Source organism: Acanthochromis polyacanthus, chromosome 14 (genome assembly GCF_021347895.1).
Source record: "Acanthochromis polyacanthus isolate Apoly-LR-REF ecotype Palm Island chromosome 14, KAUST_Apoly_ChrSc, whole genome shotgun sequence".
NCBI classification, from domain to species: domain Eukaryota; kingdom Metazoa; phylum Chordata; class Actinopteri; family Pomacentridae; genus Acanthochromis; species Acanthochromis polyacanthus.
In genome coordinates this window covers 9,628,257-9,642,366 of record NC_067126.1, presented here as the reverse complement: position 1 = coordinate 9,642,366, position 14,110 = coordinate 9,628,257, and the positions used below count along the sequence as shown (strand labels likewise).

Here is a 14,110-nt window from a genome sequence, read left to right as displayed (position 1 = left end):
GGATCTCTTTGGGTTTGTCTGAATTGATCCAGGAAAGGAAGCCGGACACCAGGAAAAGGAAGAACATACCAGGGAGGTGGAGCTGGAGGGTTAATAAAGTGCTGCTCCAGTTGAACCAGTCAGCATACTGAGCTCAGTGGCTCTGCAGGAAATCAACATGTAATTTAATTTAACAGGAAATCGGGACTTTCCAAAATTCAGTTTGGAGTATTTCACAGTTATTCTACACTGTCTTTGCAAAATGTGCATTAAATAAATGGGCTGCCATTGCTCAAGAATGTGACAAAGCTAAACATGAACTCCCTGAGCTGTAAAAATTACGCAGTAGGTTTGAAAACTCAATATCTTTTTCAAAAAATGACCCAGATTACACCATTTATTGGAGCCTAAAACTGTAAAAAGAGAAAAACTCATTGAGTTTTCAAATGTTTCTTGAGGTTCTCATCTGTTGTTCTATCAGAAAAATTACCCTAATTTAAGTTTAAGATTATCAAATGTCATGAATAATACTTTATTCTATATAGCTCATTAACAAAATATGCAAAACTACACTTTTTACCCAAATGAGACTCAAACAAAAAACAATTTGCGGCGCAGCTGTAACTGACGGTTCAGCCGTTCATGACGAGATTAAACCTCTGAATCCCAAAACCTGCAAGGAAAGGTGTGAAAATAAAATTATTTATCTGGAATTTAGTGGAAAATTTGAATGAAATGTTTTATTTTCAACTTCCTGTCGACTCCTAAACTACTCATCTTCCAACAGATCAAATATAAGCTTAAAACTGATATAAAAATTCACCAAAAATAAACCATGTACAGTAATGAGATTCTGAAAAAAACAAAAAAAATTCTGCTTTTTACCACACAACTAAAACATTATTACTGATTCATCTGTGACTTACAGTCATGTAACAACAATTCAAGGTGTTTTCTGTTGAACTTCAGGCAATGTTCACACAAAGGAGAAATTTAAAATTCTGCACTTCACTCCACGACTGAAGAGCCGTAACTGACAGTTTAGCTATTCATGACACAGAAAACCTTCTGAACCCTGAAACCCACCAGGAAAGTTGTGGGATTTTTAACAAAAAATCTGAAAATTACACCATTTATCTGGAATTTTGCAGGAAAACTGTTGCAACAGAATGAGTTGTTGGATTTTAAACTTCCTGTCAGTTCTTGAACTACTCATCTGTGACATGTGATTCCAACAAAAAAAACATCTAAGCTTAAAATTGTGTCTGATTTAAAAATTCGCCCCCCCCAAAAAAACCTGTTTACAGTAATGGGAATCTGTTAAAAACTAAAAAAAATCTGCTACCAGTTACACATCTTTTGGATGTGTAACTGGTAGCAGATCTTTTAGTCATTTTAGTCATCGCTGAGGTTAATTGATAACACTAAATTTCCCGTAGGTGTGAATGTGAGTGTGATTGTTTGTCTGTATATGTAGCCCTGAGACAGACTGGCGACCTGTCCAGGGTGTCCCCTGCCTTCGCCCGAGTCAGCTGGGATAGACTCCAGCACCCCCCGCAACCCTAGTGAGGCTAAAGTGGTGTATAGAGAATGGATGGATCTCTGATATGTAGGACCACCTTTTTACCTGTAGGTGCTTAGAAAAATCTTGTACATGTTAATTCCATATTTTTTTTCAATTCTGCAAAGTATATAATCAAATATTTTCTTTTTTTTTTTTTGCGATTTATGGCACTTTGACTGCATCACATTGCACAAAAAACATTTTCTAGTTCTTTCTCCTTATAGTCATGGCTGTTCTGTCTCCATAGAGGTGCAGGAGTTTATACTGTAGTAAAAACCGAGCAAACAGTGAAGAAAATTGTGACAGGAGCAGTAACTGGTTAAATTCAGAGGCACAGAGACAGAAAATAAAGAGAGGAGCCACATGTTATTAAAAGGACAACATTTCATACTTTATTGTCATCTCTGGGAGGCAGTAGCTGTATTAAATACACATTTTGCTTTCCAGTTTTTTCTCGGAGCGGATTAAGTTCACATTTGATCAACTTTACTCCAGTCGACAAATCTTAATCTGACTGTCCGGTCGGTCGATACCGAGGCAAATAAAATCTGAAACAATTATTATTTACATATGATACAAAAATATATTTCACCAAAAAAAGAAAACAAAAGGAGTGACAAATTTACAATAATGAGCTCTATAAAATTACAAATATATTTCTATTATAAAAAGCCTTTTTTGTTTTAAATACTCTTGCAGCTGCAGGTTGGAGGAGGGAGCTGGTCTGGGATGATGAATGTTCCAGTGATGATCCGCCACTTCGCAGCGTTTTTTTTTTCCTTTCTAAGGAGTCCATTACGTCATGGCTGCTGAGTGTTTCCATCCCGCTCTGAAAGGCTAATTTTGACCCTTGCTGCGGCCCATACAGCCCCAGGAGCCATGTGGTCTGGAGTCAGCACAGCTCCGATGCCGCCGTTGAGCTATTTTGCTTTCGCCATCCAGCTGCATCCTGTTGGGTGGTTTGTTCGTTATGGGTGGTGAAGGGGGCAGGTGCATGTTAGCTGCTCAGGGGGGTCCAGGCGTCGCTTCCTCCCTCATGGCTTCGCTCCAAGATGTCCGCCAGCTTCTGCGTCACATGCCTGAGACAAGACAGACGTGGTAAGAGGCGGCTCTGTTATCACAAATAACACCAGTAAATGAGAGGAGCTTCCCTCACGTCCAGAACCAGAGCAGGTCTAACTCCCACTTCTGTCTCATTCCATTCCTGACATTTACATTTGGAATTTAGACTGAATTCCTGCTTCTCTGATGCAAGTTCCAACACTCACAGGCTCACAAATTAGATGTATTATTAACCGAGATGTTCTGTAAATTACTTAGCAGCTCCGTGTCCTCTTAGATTGAGGTAAAACCATAGACTGTATATAAAGATGGACGTAGCATCTGGCTCCAAAATTGAAGTCCACCCGGAAGTGTCAAAATCTTGCAATATCACACCGTCCGCTAGGGTTGGCTCCAAAAAGCTTTTGCTCCATAGACCCCAATTCATTTTTGGAAAAAATCAAATTTGATAGACTGATTTTCTACAGCTCAGGATTTTTTTCCCGTTAGTTTTCATGGTCAAAAAGAGAGATCAGGTGGCCGATCTTAAAATAAATCAATACTGAATTTTAAATAAATCGTTAAAGTTGGCGGAGCCAGGGGGCGTGGCTATACTTGATTGACAGTCCCACTGACTGGTCCTGCCCCTAGTTGCTCTCCGGTCCAGCCTGTTTGATGACGCTTTTTACGTCACTGGCTCCAAAAAATCCAAAATGGCGACCAGGAAGTAGCAAAATCCGGACTTCATTTTCTCGGCGTTGAAACCAACAGGTGATGTCACGGTTAGTTTACGCCTGGGTAAAACTGACAAACGTTGCAAAAATGCCTCAAAGTGCTTCATAAATCTTTTAAAAAATATCACTCTCTGTCCTCAGACTTCATCGTGGAAAAGGAAAAACCATCAGGAGGTGCAGATCTGTGTTGCACACTGTAAAAAAAAAAGCCCTGAAACTATAGGTCCTTTACCAATTTATGTTATTTTTACAGTGTTGTTAAATTGCAGATACTATTTAGTAAAAGTACACCAAACTCTAAAAAACTGAAAAAAATCTGTATTTTTTCAAATATTAATTCAATCTTTTAGAAAGTCTAGCAGTGTAAAGTTACATTATTTCATTATGTTTAAATCAGCAATAACATTACTATTTTTAAAGATTTTAAAGATAGATTTATTGGCAAGAAATTATGCATATTGAGGATGGAAATAAGACAGTGTATAATCATAACTGTTTTTTGAACTACAATTTTACAGATTTTTACAGTTTTTGACAAATATGTAAACAATGTCCGCTTTAAAATATCTGTCTTTTTACAAATATTAACTAATTGTTTTACAATGTCTAGCCATGTAAAATTATACTATTTTATTGTATTTAAATCTGTAAAAATGTCATCATTTTAAAGATATATGTAATATCATTATTTTTGAGAAACTTGCCATTGTCGGCCAAAAATAAATGTGTTAAATTTAACTGCTTTTTTACAGATTTTTCCTGATAATGTTACCTGTAATCAAACTGTAAATAATGTCCACGTTAAAAAGTTTACATTTTTTTAATGCCAGTTGGTTCTTTTACAGTGTTCAGCCATCAAGTTACTCTTTTACCACACGACTGAACTCTTTGAATCGGCAAAACAACATTATTTTATGAATATTTGGTTGTTATTTGAAAGAAGCATTAGGTTTAATAAGGATTGAAAAAAAATAATTTCTTGAAATTATTCTGCAAAATTTCTGTGTTTTGTGAAATCAAAGAAAATAATTAAGAACTTAATTTACATGTTGACTGTAAAAAAGAGAAAGGATTTTTTTTATTATTATTGCTGTTGGTGCGATGTTGACAGAATTGCTATTTATGTATTCATTTTAAATTAGCAAAAATAAATTCATTAATTAATTAAAAATTATAATATAATCATTTTACAGATATTTATTATTATTTAAAAATAGAAGCATGTATCAAAAGGGCTACACGACAGTAAGCTATTTTAAACAGTTAATTTACAGATTTTGTTAAATTACAGATGGCAGGAAAACAGGCCAAAAAATGCAAATAATGCCCAAATCAAAAATCTATTTTTTTGTAAAAAATAAATAAAATAGTAATTTGTTCTTTTACAATGTGTGACTGTAAAATTGCGGTTTTATTGTAGTTAAAGCCACTAAAATATTATTATTCCACAGAGATTTTCTGGTATTTTTTTAAGATATTACAGCTTTTGAATGCAACATTATTCCACAATTTTTTATTCCAGCGTTTCCACAATTTTCACAGATTAAAAAACAACAACAACTAGTTTTCAGTGTACTAAATACATATGACAGAAGCGATAAGGGGAGAAAACGATAGGACGAAACGGGACACCGGTGCTACGACTGCATGCTGTCGGTTGCAGCAACTTTCTGAGTGACGGCTGAAAACCGATACGCTGCCTTTCTCTCGGCTGTAACCCCGGAGGCCTCCAGGTCCTCCTGACATGCCTCGGCCGCTCGGTAATCCTGACGCTTCGCTGTTTCTCAGAAAACCTGAGGGGAGGAACCGCTGAGTCGCTTTATGAGCAGTCGTTAGCGGAGCTGACAGAGCAAACAAACGCCGCTGTTGATCCCGGGTGGCGGGTGGCGCCAGCGGGAAGCTAATTCATCACACATCACTGACAGCCAGGTGGCTTTAGCACTTACTCTCTAATGTCCTGTCAAGGTCGGCGATGAAGTCCTCCAGCTCTTTGGTGTCGCCCAGTTTGGCTGAGAGAGAGGAAGAGTTCTATTATAAGCATCTTCAAACACATATTATGAAACAGCTAACAGAGCTGCATGATCTATGGGTTTGACAGATTCCTTCTTCAGACCTCCTGAACATGCAAACGTGTCAAACCCACAGACTGTAGAGAAAAGATTGACGTAGCAACGGTGGCGACATCACCCATCTGTTTGTCAGCTACAGTTTTGGATCCTTGAGGTTGACATTTGTCCATCACTAGGGCTGCAATTAGTGATTTTGTCATTATTTTATCAATTAATTTATTAGCTCTCTGGTCTTTAAAATTAATATAACAGTAAAAAAATTACAGACAGTTCAAAAATCCCAAGATTACAAATGTGTTGTTCTGTCCACAACCAAAACATATTAGATTTATTGCCACAGAAGAGCAAAGAAACCAGAAAATATGCTAATTTAAGTAGATGCAGACAATTTTTACTTCTTTTAAATATGTAAAAAATGACTCAAACTAATTAATCCATTGTCAAAAACACTGCATCTCCAGCCGTCACCATCTTGCTCTTAATAAACCAGAGTGAGAAATTGAACTGTGCTACAATACTGATTTCTTTATCATCTATTTTCTTCTAAGTGGAACCATAATTTACAAAATAAACATCATTCTGTATTGAAGGGGACTTGAAACTAGACACTGAGGCCATAAAATCATCACAAAAACATTTACTGAACCAATAAATCAAATGATAAGAAATTTCATTTTTACATAGACTTCTATACAATCAAACAATCAAAGGAGTTGTGCCCTGCTGGCTGGTAGAAGTAATGCAAGTGCTAATCTATGGTTTCTGCATGAAGAGTGTGGACTTTGAAAGCAAGTTTGCAGACACACATGCAGTTCTGTTCTTACTACTTTAGGTATATGTTGATCTGCAGCACATTTGGTCACATTAGCTGTTGTATCGAACACAAAAACACTCTGGGATCTTGTAAATGTTTCTGAAAGGTTGTGACTTTGCACTTTTCTAAGAAATAACAGCTGGTTACAGATTTGATTACTCCTGAGGTGTGTTGAGCACAGTAGCTGGACACCACACAGGATATCTGGAGATTTTAGAGCTTCATCAATGGAAATCATGTACATATCAAAGCACCTCCAATGTCTGGCAGTGACTACTTCAGTTAGAACGCTATTAAGGAGGAATTAGAAAGGTTTGAATGATGGAGAATCTCTTCGTATGGTCTCTCTTTATAAGCAGCATTGTTTGAGGTAGAATTTATAGGTGGGCAGAGCACAGGATATCTGGAGATTTTAGAACTTTCCATTTTGTTTGGGCTTTTGTCAGTGGAAATCATGTAGAAATCGAAGCACCTCCAATGTCTACTTCATTTACAACTCTATTAAGGATGAATTAGAAAGGAGTGGATAATGGAGAATCTCCTCATACAGTCTCTCTTTATAACAACCATTTGCTTTTAAGCAGAATTTGAGCACAGTGACATCTAGATATTTTAGAACTTCCTGCTTTGTTTGGGCTTTCGTCAATGGAAATCATGTAGAAATCAAAGCACAATTTTGTAAAGGATGAATTAGAAAGGTTTGGATGTTGGGCAATCTCCTCGTACACTCGCTCCTTAAAACAAGCATTTCTTTTTAAGCAGAATTTGAACACAGTGGGCAGACGAAGCAAAGGATACCTGAAGATTTTAGAACCTCCTGCTTTGATTTGTACGTGATTTCTATTGACTTAAGATCAATCAAAGCATCTCCAATGTCTGGCAGTGACTACTTCAGTTATAACTCTGTTAAGGATGAATTAGAAAGGAATGAATAGTGTTACAGTCTCTCCTTTTAACATAAAACATTTGTTTTTAAGCAGAATTTGAGCCCTGTGAGTGGACATAACAAGGGGTATCTGGAGACTGTAGAACTACCCGCTTTGTTTGGGCTTTCGTCAATGGAAAACATGTTCCAGTTATTAAGTACTGAGCAACTGTCTGAGGTAGAGTTTGTAGGTGGACGTAGCACAGGATACCTGGACATTTTAGAACTTCCTGCTTTGTTTTTGCTTCATAAACGGAAATAATCGAAGCACTTCCAATCTCTACAGACAGTTTCTCCTGATCACAAGAATTCATTTCTAAGAAAAAATGGGTTTCCTGGTCACAAATTTTGGTGCCAGAGGAGGAAATTTATGTCAAATGTACCCTTGCAGACATAGTAAGCATTAATTGGTTCCACGTTGACTTAACTTTTCAGACCTGCTACATCAGTCTTCTGCATACAGTCTGTGGTCAAACTTGGATTTTTCTTATTTCATCATACAAAGTGACAATTTTGTGTGTAAAGAGTTTAACTCACGTTTGGGCGACATCAGCGGCGGTGAGGAGGCGGTGGGGGAGAGCACGGTGGGGGAGTTCAGCCTCTCGTCACTGAAGCTGAAGCTGTTTCTGTTGAGCGACTCAGCACCTGCCAGACAGAACAACAAAACACAGACGAATTGGATAAAGTTCACTTTTTCAGTGTTTCTGTGTCAGTGGAGCAGCTCCGGTGTGTAATCACTGCATTCTCCTGTAATGACAACCTTTGCACTCATGAAACACATGCATGTGCAGGTATTTTAACACGCAAACACATTACTAGACAAAAAACAAAGTGTTTCAGTCTCTGGTGTATTTTGAACAACAAAAGTTCTGCTTCACTGGATCGCTTGAGAGCAAAAAATACTCTTTGTAGCCATAACTCAGGGACTAAACCTCAGTTGTGGCAGCCTGTGACAGCAATATAACATCTCTGAAATCAGCCAAGTCTTCCCCTGCTCTTAACTAAGATTTATCTTCAACAGGTTCGGAGATGAACGGCAGAGTTGTTTGGATGCTGCTTCTAACTCTGTACCACCCAAATCTGCACACATAAATGATATAATGGCCACCTTAATTCTGCCAGACCATATTTCAAACCACCACATGACAGATTTTCACTGTTTTTATGTCTGGTAAGAAAAGAAGCAACTAAAGAGTTTAGCAAAGATTCTTGTACTGCAGGACAAAGTTTGGCTCGTCTGTCTCTTGCTAGTCATTAAAAGTGACTCTTTTTTTGTCATTCTTAATCAACTCTCAAATAAATATCTGTTTGACTTTAGAAGCAAATGTGTGTGACTGCACTGTAAAAATAAAAACAAAAACAAAAAAAAGTGAAAATCTGGCAACTAGGGTGCCACAAAAGATACATTAACTATGAAAAAGGTGAAAAATAAAAGCACATTACTCTAAATTAATGATATTTTCAGCTGATTAAAATACAGGAAATGTATGTAATTTTACAGTCACACTTTGTAAATAAAAACAAATTCCTAGTTTTTTAAAAAAATATGGATGTTTGATGTGGACATTATTTCTAGTTTTTGGCCTGTTTTCCTGTAATCTGTAATTGAACAAAATGAGTAAAATAACTGTTTTAAAAAACTGGTTTACCATAGTTTAGCCCTTATTAGACAGAATTTTATTTTAAAAATAACAAATATCTGTAAAATAACAATATCTTTGGGGCTAATTGTAAATAAATAAATGAAGAAATAAAAATTCTGTCAAGAGTGACACAAAATATTTTATTAATGTTCTTTTTTGTCATTTTCATGAAATAAATCTTGTTTTTGTTGTGGACATTATTTACACTTATGGCCTGATTTTTTTCCTGAGTTTTTTTTCAAATTTTATAATTTTTTTTGCGATTACCATGTAAAAATTTGCTTTTTTTAGGGTTACTGTGACAGGTAATACTTTCTTTCATTGATTTTATTAAATCTTATTTGTAATTTACTAAAACAGCAAATATCTGTAAAGTAGCAATATTCTTTTGCCAATTTACTGTAGAAATTATGGAATTTTATGCTTGAATATTGTAAAAGAACAAATTACCATTTGGAAAAATAGAGATTTTTGATGTGGATGTTATTTACAACTTTTTTTTACAGTTAAAATGGAAATAATACTTCTTTTTTCTATGATTTTAGTAGTATTCACATGTGATTTAACAAAACAGTGAAACATCTGTAAAATAACAGTACACTTTCCTGTTTAAAACATTCATTTTGTACAGTGTATGCTTCATTTAAAGCTGCGTATTTCTGCAGTGCAATCTAACAGTGTCTCAGATGTCAACCACCGACTTATTCTCCTCTCTGACCTGCAGCTTTGAAAACTCAGCAGGAGACAGGAGACGCCTCACAACAGGAGCAGCAGCATCAGTGTTTGACTTGAACCTGAAACTCTCCTATTTCTCAGCTTCCCTTCCTTCTATCCTCCTTCAATTTCTCTGCAGGGTGCATGTCCAAGACTCTGTTTTAGTCATTTATCTGCTCCCCCAGCGGTCCGCCCATCCATCAGCTGCAGGACAATAGATCCCCGGTTGTTCTAGTGCCATGGAGAGGAGCAGCGCTAAGGCAGGAATCTGATCCCGTGAACACATCAACCAGTTCATTAGTGCATGTTTGAACACCTTCCCTGATGTTTTACCATTGATGTTGTGTAAAAGCTGGACTGGTAAACACTGTGAACAGACACCAAACCACTGAAAGCTCAGTTATCATGCAGTTATCTGAATGCAAAGAGAAAAATCTGCATTTAATTATGTTTGTGTCATTCGCATATTGAAAATCTGATCACCCTTCTGGAGTCTACACTGGAAAAAAATCACAAATTTTACAGATTTTTTTTCTTCAAATTTTTGGATTTACATGTCTAACGTAAAATAACATTCAAACCTGTAACTGCGAATAACCAGACAATTTCTATTTAATTTTATGCTTTTTAAAATGCAAATGTATTACAATTTCACAAATATTGCATTTTTATCTAATGGAGTAGGCTGCAAAATGTAAGTTTGTTATTGAAAATATATGTCTAAAATAAAATAGAGTTAAAGAAAATTTTTTGAATTAATACATTTTCATTGGTGTGTAACATCTATAAGCAATGGTAATCTGTCAAAACTATAGTTCTACAATTTTAAACTTCATATATTTATATAATAGAGATATAGTTTTAAGTTTTTAAACATGAGTTTTCTTAATTAAACATGGAAAAGCCCCCCAAAATACACAAAATCTCACAAAAAAATGAAAAATGAATTAGTTTTATGCTTACTTTCTATAATTTTACTGCATATTGTAAAAAAAATTTAAAAAATAGAAATAAATAAAATATTTTAAAAAACAATAATCTGACAGCAAAGATGCCAGAAAAAAACATGAAAAAAATGCAAAAATAAATAAATATTTTTCAAAAAAGAAAACCCAGTACTGTCACTCATTTATGACTTATAAATATGGATTTAACAAAACAGGAAAAATTGCTATTCTTCATTCTTTATATGAATATTTTTCTTTTTCAAACATCAGCGATTATCTGTAAAATAATTATATCTTTGGTTGATTTAAATGCAAAAAAATTGTCATTTTACTGTTATCACAAAAAAAATGTTTTATGTAAAAATACAGATTTTTGACATTATTTATAGTTTAACTCATGTTTGTTTTATGGCTAATGTGTAAATTAACATCTTATTTATATAATTTTATTAGTTATCATCTATAATTTAACACTTCAGTCAGCAAAAATGTGTAAACAAACTGCAATCTTTTTTGAAAATATAATTTTTTACAGTGTATTTCGCGCACCCCAGCTGCCAGAATATTACAGATTTCTCCACAGAGTATCGTGTGATCCCAGTGATAGTCTGGACATCCTCTCTCTGCTCTTAAATGCCTCCACAGATGAACTTTCCAGGGACAAGAAGCTCCTTTCACGCCTCCTGCTCAAGTCTCACATGTGTTTGGGAAACTATCTTTGCACATGGGGACCTGCAGCATATTTTTCTTAGTGTGTCAGCATATGAGGCTTTCCCGTTTGGGTTCCAGGTTGCCCGGGGCCGCTCTGCAGCTGGGGAGGTGGCAGCTTTAAAAGGCGCTGTATGGTGGAGTAATATCGTAACGTATGGCAGTAAAACTTTTAGAGACGCAGCCACAATATGGGGGCAGGTGTGCCAAAATATGCAGCTGAATCCAACGCCAAAGTCTCTGCAGCGTTTCTCCTCTCGCTCCTTTTCTCTCGTTATCACTTCCTCTGTGTGGGATTACATTTATGCACATATTTTCCTCCCTCTGCATGTACATTATAAGATGCTGCTAAGGTATCACAGGAGGTTTGGTTGTATAGCAACAGTAGCACAAGGAATCCACTGAAATATCAGCAAAATCTGTCCAGGAGTTGCAATCTTTTGATAATATCAGTCACAAAATACCACTACACACCAAGAAATGAGCTGCTATACTAAACAAAACACATTGAAGTAACAGTTTGCTTTATTCTCTTTGAGTTAAAACAACTTTTAATGAAATTAAGTTCAATCAACAAACTATACTAAGCTAAAAAAAAAATTACTCTCCAATTAAAAGTATTATTAATGATTAGTTGCATAAAGTCAAGTCTTTCAGCTGATTAGTCATAAAAATTAAGTTTCTCCGACTGGTATTTCCATGTTTTTAACAGGAATGTTTCAGTGTTGCATATCTAATTACCATAATTAAGAGTTTTTAAGTTGTTCCATTGTTCAGTAGACAGGAAAAGGGACTTTAAAAAGTAATTTTCACGACAGTTTTACTGAGTTACTGCAATTTCAGTTTAGTTTTTAATTAACTAACTCAGAAATTTAAATTGAAATTACACAAAATATTAAGCTGGTGCAACATCATTATGTCAGCACAACTTGTTAGGATCAATTTTGCCACATTTTTATGGGTAAAATCGTCTACAAATCAATAAGTGAGTGAAAAAATCTGTTTCAACACTGATAAAAGAGAATAGCTACAATAGATCAAAATTATGTTAAGTATCACTAAAGCCACTGATTAAGTTTAATCTACTTAAATGATTAAAATTAAAAATTTGAGTTGAAATACTTACACTGTTGAGTTGATGCAGCATCATTGCGTCAACGCAACTAATACAAATCATGTTTAAAGCTTAGAAAGGTTATGCAAATCAGATGATTTCATCTTGCAATGATGCATTCAAGGAAGTGGTGTGTAGAGCGGTCAAAGATTCAAAGCATATTCTCCACATAAAGTTACATTTTTATCAGATTTTCAGACTTAAACTGTAAAATAGAGTAAACAAACCCCGTGTTTTAGTCTGCATGTTGCCTGACCTCCATTCTGGAGTCACTTTCACTGGTTTTAGATGCCCAAATGTACCTATTCATGACCTAAACTGCAGTGACTGGAGTCCGGTTTCATCGCAAAGTGACTTTTTCCTGTCATTTAATGAGACGTGAAGAGACTGGGAGAGACTAAAAGCAAACCGGGAGAGCAGATCATCCTTCAACACTCACTCTCTGAGTCGCTGATGCCGCTGTCGCTCACGCTGGCGCTGCTCCTCCTCTTCACCGTCTTCAGGTGCTCGTCGTACCTGAAGTGTCGCTTCTCCACCGGCGACGTGAAGTCCTCGATCACCGCGTCGAACTCGCACAGCACGTCGTTCAAGTCCTCCTCGTTGACGAACTTTGCTGCAAGAAAAAGCACAAAAATGTGAACAATTATGCGCGTAATTTAAGTTTTACGCGAGGAGTTTACGCACGAACCATGGAACCTTACATATGCAAATTATGATAACACGGCCTGATATTGTGGCAGAATATTTACAGTTTGACTGTTAAAAGAGCTGCTACAGTTATATTGTGTACTTTCTGCAATTTCTTTAAGTACAAATTTAAATTATAACTGTAATAAAACAGGATGGGAAAAGAAGTTATTATAGTTACCTTGAGGTTTCAGCTTTGGAGACTTCATGATTCCACTAATGAAGCTTCAGATTATCCAGTAATGTCCACAAAAATGTGCGTTTTATATGTTTGAGTGTATATAAGAGTCCCTCAGTGTAAAGTTCCAGTGTGTTCCGATGTGCAGCTCCGCCTAAAGGCTCCGTGAACTGACGCTTCACGCCGAGCAGCGCCGCCTTTTAACGGGAACCGCGCAAAAAGGGGCGGTGCGCACAGCAGGAGGAGGGTGTGCCTGTCTGTGTGTGTCCAGCGTGTGTTTTAGTGTGTTTGTGTGTTTTTCAGCCAATAAAAACGGCTCCGGATGAGGTTCCACGGCGCTGACGTCTCCCTAAACGGTGTGTTTGTAAACAGCTTGCGTGATATTAATAATGTGACCCCGAGTGTGTTCATGTTTTATCTCCAGGCAGATCCTGACAGGAGGCCAAACTATGATTAACAGGAACAGGAACCGAGCTGCAGCATCACTTACTGCACTGTCTGACAAGTTCGTAACATTTAAATTAAGGAAAAGGCCATTCTGAATCCATAAACTTTCCTTTTTGAGCGTATTTCTCTGATAAAAGTTCATTTTTTCGCTTAAATAACATTTGGAATGCGGGGTTTTTGATACCTAACGAATAGATATCATGAAATTATCCAAGCTGATTATTTACAACAGTGAAATCATTGTTTGTGTTATAAATGTTCTGAATATTTATGTTTAATGTGGCAAATGAGGCATTATGTGTCTAAAAATGTACAGGAATCTGAACACTTGATAAAGTCAGCAGTAACATTTGAACTTTGTCCTCATGTTACAGTCAAAGTTACCTCTTTGTTTTATTAGTCTATGCATCACAAAATTCTGTATCCAGACGGAAAATTACTTAAAGATCCCAAGAGTTACAATTTGTTTTGATATAATGTATCAAAAAATACCATTATAGATGAAGTGTTGTGTTGCTAAACTCTAAAAAATCATGTTTGGCATCA

The 14,110-nt window shown here is 36.1% G+C and overlaps 1 protein-coding gene across 1 annotated transcript; it reads right to left on the bottom strand.

The window, feature by feature from the left end:
• Positions 1–1,909: 1,909 nt before the first annotated feature.
• On the bottom strand, positions 1,910–13,287 carry rgcc (regulator of cell cycle). Its single transcript, XM_022201501.2, has 5 exons — positions 13,121–13,287; positions 12,692–12,865; positions 7,664–7,771; positions 5,265–5,327; positions 1,910–2,622 (listed from the first exon to the last, which is right to left on the bottom strand). The coding sequence occupies exons 1-5, from the start codon at positions 13,146–13,148 to the stop codon at positions 2,615–2,617; spliced, it is 381 nt and encodes a 126-aa protein (XP_022057193.1). The 5' UTR covers positions 13,149–13,287; the 3' UTR covers positions 1,910–2,614.
• Positions 13,288–14,110: the final 823 nt, after the last annotated feature.